The 8,607-nt window shown below is 39.5% G+C and overlaps 1 protein-coding gene across 1 annotated transcript in view; it reads left to right on the top strand.

Annotated features, from left to right (window-relative positions):
- Positions 1 to 8,607, top strand: part of ARHGEF26 (Rho guanine nucleotide exchange factor 26) — a 66,663-nt gene that overhangs the window by 946 nt on the left and 57,110 nt on the right. The window contains exons 2-4 of the mRNA XM_009279563.2: positions 19 to 1,036; positions 2,580 to 2,619; positions 4,617 to 4,762. Coding sequence (XP_009277838.1) covers positions 19 to 1,036; positions 2,580 to 2,619; positions 4,617 to 4,762 — 1,204 coding nt within the window. The remainder of the gene's footprint in view (positions 1 to 18; positions 1,037 to 2,579; positions 2,620 to 4,616; positions 4,763 to 8,607) is intronic.

Genomic DNA, 8,607 nt, shown 5'->3' with positions numbered 1-8,607 from the left:
GGCGCCGCGGTGGAAGAGGTCGACCCCCCGGCCGCAGCCCCGCGCTTGGAGCAAACCCCGGCCCCAGTCGTACCAGAGCCCCAACGGGGTGCTTTTCACCGACTTTCCCGTGGAGGACAGGTGCACCTTCACCGTGACTCAGCCTGCCGGCACCGTCAGCACCTGCACGGGCAGCGGAGTGCTCCGGAGGGGCCCCTCGTTTTTCAATTCCAGCATGGGATCGGTGTCGAACGGGAAGGTGCGGCCTCCAGCCTGTAAAGCGGTCTCCCCCGAGCTGTCTCCTGAGCGGTCCTCCCAGGTGCTCACTCTGGTTTCGAACAGTTCTGCCGGTTTTACTGCCAACGGCACCATTACCTCACCAGGAAGCCAGCTGGGTCATCCCCTGAGGATTTCCAGTCAGTCAGCACTTACACCGCAGCAAGAGCAGATCGCTTTTACAGTCAGCCCTCAGCCCTCACCTACTGGAAACACACCTTCCGCCAATAACAACAACGCGGCAGTGCTGCCCTTGCAATGCAACCGGGTTTCCAAAATACCGGAAAAAGTGCCGCTGGGGCCCCCCGTGGTTTCCCAGGCGATGTCCCCAGAGCAAGGCGTAACTCCTCAGAGGCCAGCGTCCCCTCAGGACCAGCCCGTGGAGCAGCAGCCCGTGGTCCTGAGCACCAACAGCCCCGCCGCTCTCAAAGTGGGCACGCAGCAGATCATTCCCAAGAATTTGGCTTCCGAAATAAAGGTGACGAACAAAGCCAACAGCCAGAATGCGGAGACGAGCAAGAGGGTGCTGAAGGTCCGCAGCATGGTGGAGAGTCTCAGCGTGCCTTTGGTAGCCGATGCTGAGGAAGAGGCCGAGGGCGACCTGGACAGCCCAGGGACCCTGAGGCGCGGCCTGAGGTCGACGTCCTACCGCAGAGCGGTGGTGAGCGGCGTGGACTTCGACAGCTCTTCTAATTTTAAGAAAAAAAACAGAATGTCCCAACCTATACTTAAAGCAGTTGTTGAAGATAAAGAGAAATTTTCGAGCCTGGGGAGGATAAAGGTAAGCTGCGCTGATCAGTGACAGGTTGATTTGCATGGTGTAGACTACACAGGAGCATGATTTGCAATCTCTTATGTTTTCCATAAATGCTGGGTTTTTTTCAGTTTGCTTTTTGCTACCACAAAACTTTTCGTAGTTATTGATGAGTCTCACAGGTCACTTACAAGTGTTGTTTTTCAAAGTAAAGTGGCGGAGGCTTCAGGGACACGATTCTGTTGAAATCTGGGCAGCTCAAAAATGTGTTGATGACAGCCTCATGTTTGCATTTCCTGCTGGATTCCCCAGCACATCTTTTCTTTCACAATCAAATTGATGTTTTAAAACCTGTTTCCCAGAAAGTAATACACAGGAAAAAAAGAGACATTGACTTAATAAAGTCTGCCTGCTAGAGTAGACAGACTGACAGAAAAATGTACTTCCTCCTTTACTCCTCTGAGACATTACTTTTAAAGTATTTTTAAAAATTGGAGTGTGATTTTTAAATTGAGAGAGTACCACTTCAGGTGTCTTTTTGTAGCTTAATTTTAATGCCTGCAAGTAAGAGCAGAATGCCTGTTTTTAATTCCTGGTTGTAATCCCTTAGGCGTAGTAGATTTATATTGAATGTTAATGTATTAAAATTAAATTATAAAGACTTACTGAAAATATTCTTTTACTTGAACATATCATATTGTAATCTTGTATTTCCTTCTTTTTAAATATAATTTGTTACTTTTTAAAAAATATATTGGTAGATTTCTGTGGAGTGTTTGGAATTGTGTAATAAAGTACTCCAGGCTAAGGGCTAATGCTGTAGGTATTAAAATAGTTACCAGCTTTATGACAATTTTCAGCCAAATTAAAAATTATGGTTATGGAAGCTTTTGTGAAAATGCTATTTCACAAGTGGTGAAATAGTAATCGACCAAATTGTGAACTACTGCTGAGCAGGGAGGTGGTTTGTTTTGGTTTGGTTTTGGTAGCAGACTTTAACAGTAAGTTATGTTTAAAATAGGAGGACATGACATTGTCCTGTCTTTACACACAAAACTCTTTTTGCTAGTAGCATTTTTTTAAATAGACTTCTTAGACCATAGGACTTGTTGCACCAAAACAGCTGTTTTATTTCAAAGGTTTGTTTTGGTCTCAAAACATTAGTTTACAAAATACTTAATGTGGCTGGTCTTTGCAGAGTGTGTGGAGACAGCCGCTCAGTCATGTACCTTATATCCTTGTAGAAAAGCCCAGTGACAGTGGAATGAGTTGCAAGTTCACTGAACTCTTGTAAAGCTAGTGTACTATGCTTTTGAAACATAGGAAAAATGAAGCATTCAGGACAAATACGTATAAACAATGTATGGGAGAGGGAAAACTAGAGTAGCTTTTCACTTTCTGTGATGAAACAATTGTTTTCCTGAATACTTGTCCAACACCAGAAGTTTATAGATTAGGGCCTGTTAATTTGGTGTCTAAGTATCAAATAAAACAGAAGTTCTTGTTACTGTTGGTTATTCTGCATTCTTCTTTTAATGTGTATATATCTCTTTCCTGTTAAAATTATCAGAAGAAAATGCTGAAAGGACAAGGGACATTTGATGGGGAAGGTAAGCCCTTTTCTGTACAGACTTGAAAATATGCTCAATCACAAGAGAAATGAACTTCAGGATCATTTTGCACACTTCTTTCATATGTAGTCAAAGACTAAGTACCTTGTTTTTCAGTAAATTGGCTAAAATATGGAACCATAATTTTGGCACTAGACATACTTTAGGGAATATTTTAAAGAATATAGAATGGCAGGATAAAAATGGGTTTTTGTTTGAAGGGCTTCTTTTCAACTTTAACTCCTGTCCCTCCTAAAAGATGAACTGATTGATGTGTGTATCTCAGCCCGAACAGCTCCGTAGAATTACGTAGATGAGGCTTGTTCCTCCAGTCGGGACTGCCTTCCTGCCTATTCCCTGTGACTCTTCCCAGGTGCAAGACGTAGCTTTTGTGGATCAGCTTACGGGTTTGGGGTCATCACTTGCAGCAGACACCTGAATTGTTATTCTCTGAGTTTATGGTTCATGCAGCTATTTCTCTCTTTTCCTCATAAGGCAAGGGTGCTGGGATGAATTCTTTGACTTTGTAATCCTTTTCTTCTCTTGCTACCTAGGCTTCAAGTTGAAGTGTCAGAAAAACACTGTCCATCTATCTGCTTTTGTATGTTACTCATTAATTCTGGGCTTTGCCAAGTTTGCTGCTTTTCCCAATATTTCAACAAGACAAAAATTCTTTCCTGGCTATGAGTCCATGGAAGTTTCATTATAATAACTGCTACTCTCTTGGCTTTTCTCTGCTTAATGCCTCCTTAAGGTCATCTCAGCTGCGGTGTTACCTTCCTTTTCCTCGTTTCTATTTTCAAAACTTGCCACTTTGTTCTATTTGCATCACCCCCTATCTTACTCTTATTTTCATCTTTTCTCACACAGTCTCCTGGTGACGTTTTCTAGATTCTCTTCCAATGGCTCCCTTCTATCTTGGACTGATCCAAACTAATAACTTTCTCCGTAATGCCTCTCAGAATTCAGTTGCTGTACACAATTTCCTGTCTTAAAAGTGTATAAACTATGTAGACACATTCCAAAGAACAAGTACAAAAGGCCAGACCTTTGTATAATACTCAGCCAGGGCTGTATGGTCCGAGCAGGTAGAACAGATCCACCCAGCCTGGCATAAGACCTCAGGAGTTGCAACTGTGCATGGAGCAGTCAGACCTTTCACTTCTTTCCCCTTTCTCTTGTAGGGGAAGATTGGATATTGTCCAAAGCCTGGCCCATCTCTAAAGTACCTTTTAGAGCTTGCTTTCTTAACAGCTTAATCCGTCTGTGGGTTATTATGGTCTTGAATTTCTCTGTCCTTTTTTGTCTGCTTTTGAAAAGGGTGTGTGGTCAAGGAGGTTGGGAAATGGAAAAGGTATGCTCCACACCTGTGTTTCTTTGCCATTGATATTACTGAATTAATACTGGCAGTACTGAAATACGTAATGAGTGTATTTTGTCTCAAGGTTCATAGGCCTCATGCTTATTCAAGCAAGCTTTGAAGTTTCTATTTGGAATAGTTCTGACCTCAAATTTCTGAAATTTGGATCATTTCCTTCTCTTAGTGAAGTGCGGAGACGGTATTTAAAGCTGACAGAATAAAAGTTGGCATGGGTAGTGGATTTATAATCGTCTTGTAGATTAAAATAGCTAGACCTCCAGATTAGTGACTCTGCTTTACTGACATGCTTGTTCCATTTTTAAATTGCTGGCTAATTATGAAATATTGTGCAGCAAACCAAGGAAGAAAAAATTGTTTTCTGTTTTTTCTTGACAAAGGACACATCTGTTCTTTAATTCAGTCAGTGTGGATCTTTTTGGTAGTGGTACAGTGATCCATTGTTACTGTACTGCACCATTGTCCATCCTAAATAAGATACTATCTTTGTCTGGTGGACTTTGTGAACGGCACATTGACATTTTGGTTTCTTTCATTGTCTAAATGTTACTTAGAATTTTTATGAAAGCAACTAAGCTAACTTTCTAGCAATTAATGACATACTGTTGTTGTTTTATAGAAAATGCTGTATTATATCAGAACTATAAAGAAAAAGCTCTGGACATAGATTCCGATGAAGAGTCTGAGCCCCGAGAGCAGAAATCAGATGAAAAGATTGTTTTTCACTATAAGCCCCTGAGATCAACATGGAGTCAGCTGTCCGTTGTGAGTATTTGATCATTGTATAGCCAGACAAAGACAGAGTATCTAAGAAGGTATTGAAACAAGTGTTTTTACTTGCTGCTGGAGTTTTTGGCTGAAGTTTGTCATCTTCTTTTCCCTTCCAAAATATAAGGTGTCTCCGAATATTTCTTTTTTTTTTTATTAACAAGTTTGCAACTATTCAGATGTTACTAATCCAAATCTGGAGGTGTCAATTTAGCTTTTGTTTAGGTTTTATGCAAGGTAACTCCAAGGGCTTAAAGAAAGCATGAATCATGTTTTCTTAGTCAATTTTAGTAGGTATGGACTGATGCTCCTGCCAGAATCGGTTTCCCTGGTTACCTGACACCTCCCTTTTTATAGCACAAGTGTTTGTAGGCTCATGTGGCCACACAACAGACTGGTTAGAGTACGTGATTTGAAATTACCAAGAAGAAAAATTCAGTGTAGTTTAAGATGAAATTAAATACAACTTTAAAATGCAAAGGGATTAATATTTCATAATTTTACACTTTAAGATACATTTATATTATTTTTTTTCTTTTTAAACTATGCTGGACAGAAAAAATCAAGCATGCCTCTTTTGTTTGCACATTGAATTTCAGACCCTGACTTTGTACTTCCCACAGTCACTGGAGATGGCTGCTTAGGCCTTGCCTGCACAGGGTGTTGGCAGCCATACTGATGTAGGTCCTTAGGAGAGTTATGGTTTATGCCTATGTGTGTTACTGTATCTGGCTGTTCTGAATGAGGTGCTGTCAGAAAGCCTGAAAAGACAGGGTTAAATCCTAACAGCATGTAAACTCAGAGTGACATCTGTGCTTTGTAGTGCCTTTCAATGAATTGGAGTGGTGTGGACCAAACCTTAAACAGGATTTAGTCCTGTTCTTTTTTGTTTTTTTTCTAAACTTTGTTAACTTTGTTTTTCATTTCATAAGAACAACATGGAAGTCCTGATCAATTACTGGTCTTTGTTTTACATAAAAAGCAATGCAATGAGAAAGTTCATTTTAGGGTCCTGTATGTGGCAAAGACACAACTTTACTGATTTGGTTTTTTAAATTAAAAAAAAAAAGTGTTTGTGTGAATTCACTAAAAGGGTGAATTATACTAAAGAAAAGCTTCAGTTAGTTACAAACAAGTTTCTGCTGAATTGTTCTAAATTGCTGCAAGGCAACTCTAAATTGATTTGACTGCATATATTTAATGGAAACCATTTTTAAAAAGCCAAGTATTCAAATGGTGGTATTCTGCTGTCCTTAGCACAGTCTATGAAGCGTGCGCAGCGGCTTTTTCTTAGTAGCACTGTTAAAAGAAGTAGAATTCAGCTGTTTTAATCAGTACTGTAGTCTTGCTAGCATCCCTGCTAATAAGCTGGCAAATTAATGATACTAGTTGATATTTCTATAGGCTTTCCTAGTATGCATGATTTTGAGACTAAAGAAACTGTAAAAATTCTGTGTTTCTGTGGTTGATTTTATCCTTTGATCGTTTCTGTGGCTTCTGGAGGAATATCCCTAAAATGAAGGGTTTGGGGGTTTTTTTGGTTTTGTTTATGTAACTTGTAGAATGTTGTAGAACCTCATCTCTATATGTGGTGTAGGAAAGGATTATTGTTACATGACATGATCACCTAGAATATTTGACAGTTAGGGCCATTGGCTGTATATATCCTATATAAATTAGTTATTAAGGCTCAGCAAGATCTTCTAAGGCTATTTAGATTGTCTGTTTAGAAGAGCTGTCTTACAGATGTTGATGACCTTTTGCAGTTTAAGGTATTGAAATATGAATCCCTCTGATTCAATAATTATAAAGAAGGCAAGACAATGTGGTTTTGAAAAGATTTGCTTTAAATTTTCTTTCACAAATCAAGTACTTTAAATGTAGTTAATTTGCTTAATGTTGCAAAGAAGCTTGTTTATAATAAAGTCAAATTGGTTTTTTTTCTGCCTTCTAGGCAAACTAGCAGTTAAATGTTCAACAGCTGAGGTATTTTGGAAAGAATGCTATTCAGTAATAATAATAATAATAATTTCAAAAACACTAATTTGTCGTGAGACCAAAATAGTATAAAGATCATCTCAGTAAGAGAACTACCCCTGTGCCATGCTTACAGTTATATAAACCAACTTGTTCTTTACAATTTCTAGCACAGCAAACTTGTTCAGTGTCTTTACTTGATTTACAAGGTTGGAAGTGGGGATTATATGGGAAAAGGTAGTGCACTGTGAAAACAAACTATGGGAATCTGAATCTCATAGTCTCTGTGTTTATAACTCTGGAAAAATTACATGCTGTCAATGTGTATTAAAAGTGAGTGTGGAATTGCAACAGGAAGTCAGATGGAAAATGTCAAAATACTGGGTTTCAACATACGTTAGGAAAGAAGGAGGATAATATGTTTATAGTATTTGTTAGCAGTGACTATGCTAGGAAATCGAGGGGAGACAGCAGAATGAATCCCTTCTTTCTGCAGGATGTTTCTTTGGCCATACAGGGTTGACAGCTGATGCAGTTCTGACCAGACTGTCTATTTGAGGGGGGCAGTGAAACCTTCATGTATGGCGTTGTCAAATCCTTTATGATGATGATTAAAAAAAAAAAAAAAATTCTGTCTTTCTGCAGTGTACGCACACATGTGAAACTAAGATTGAGCTTTTTGGAGAACATTTAAAGACTCTGAAATAGGGTGCTATTTAAATCCAGTTCCTTTCAAATTCCTCTCTTGAACCCTCTTCCTCTTTAGATTCCTGTTACAGATCAGACAGCTAGCAGTAGCTAAGCAGATGACTAGGTAAAGAGCTAGCTTATCTACTATCTCTGTTCCTTCCAACCTTCATCTGTAAATTTAAAAGTTTAATTTAGGGAGAATAACCAATATTTCCAAAATATATTCCAAAAATATCTCGATATTTTTGAAGAACTTCCAGCAGATCATAGGCACTGATACTAACTTGTGCGCTATATTAAATGTATTTACTTTCCAACAAATGCAGCATTCGGTTGGTATGGATAATGACAATGTGTATTATTGTGCATGCAACGAATCACAGCATTGGTTAGGCTGGAAGGGACCTCTTGAAACCATCTTGTCCAACCCCCCTGACTGAGGAGGGTCAGTTAGAGCAAGTTGTCCAGGACTGTGTCCAGTCAGGTTTTTAATATCTTCACGGGTGGAGACCTCACCACCTCCCTGGGCAACCTGTTGCAGAGTTTGACCACTGCATCTGACTCATGGACTTTGAACTTAAATGTCTGTTTTTCCAGGTCCTTACTGTCCAGCCTGGAGAATATGATGCATGTTCACTTTTCATTACTACTGTCAATGCTGCTATGGTTCTTATATTCTTGAGATTAGCACTGGAAACAGATGTCCCATAGCATAGGTAATGCTCATAATTACGGAAGTATTTAATATTAAATGGGTGTTTTAGCATCAAGTCCTCCATTTTATGCCCAGTAGTTCAATGTATTTACATAGCACTGCATCAAGATTTTGCATGTTCTCTGAACTGCTGTCTCTCTAACCTGAAACTCTTTCAAGCTTTGGTAATCTTGTTTCATTTTTCTGATCATCTCTTTCTCTGGTTTGGGACAAGTGCAGTTGTGATTTTTCTCATTCATTTAAAAAGCTGCTGCAAGTTGCTTTACTGAGCCACTTGCACTGTTGCCTTTCCATGGCTGCCTCTTCTCTGTGGTATCAAACAAAGACTACTTGGTTTTGCTGTCAAGGGTCTTCAGGGCTAATCTCTGCATTAGCTCTCATTTCTCTCCCAGTGTCAAAAGGCTTATGTTCAATTTGGTTTATGGTGCAGCCACTTACCATATTTCTCAAAGAAATATTT

This window comes from Aptenodytes forsteri, unplaced genomic scaffold, assembly GCF_000699145.1.
Source record: "Aptenodytes forsteri isolate BGI_AS27 unplaced genomic scaffold, ASM69914v1 Scaffold299, whole genome shotgun sequence".
Classification (NCBI taxonomy): Eukaryota; Metazoa; Chordata; class Aves; order Sphenisciformes; family Spheniscidae; genus Aptenodytes; species Aptenodytes forsteri.
This window is presented reverse-complemented; position numbering and strand designations above follow the sequence as displayed.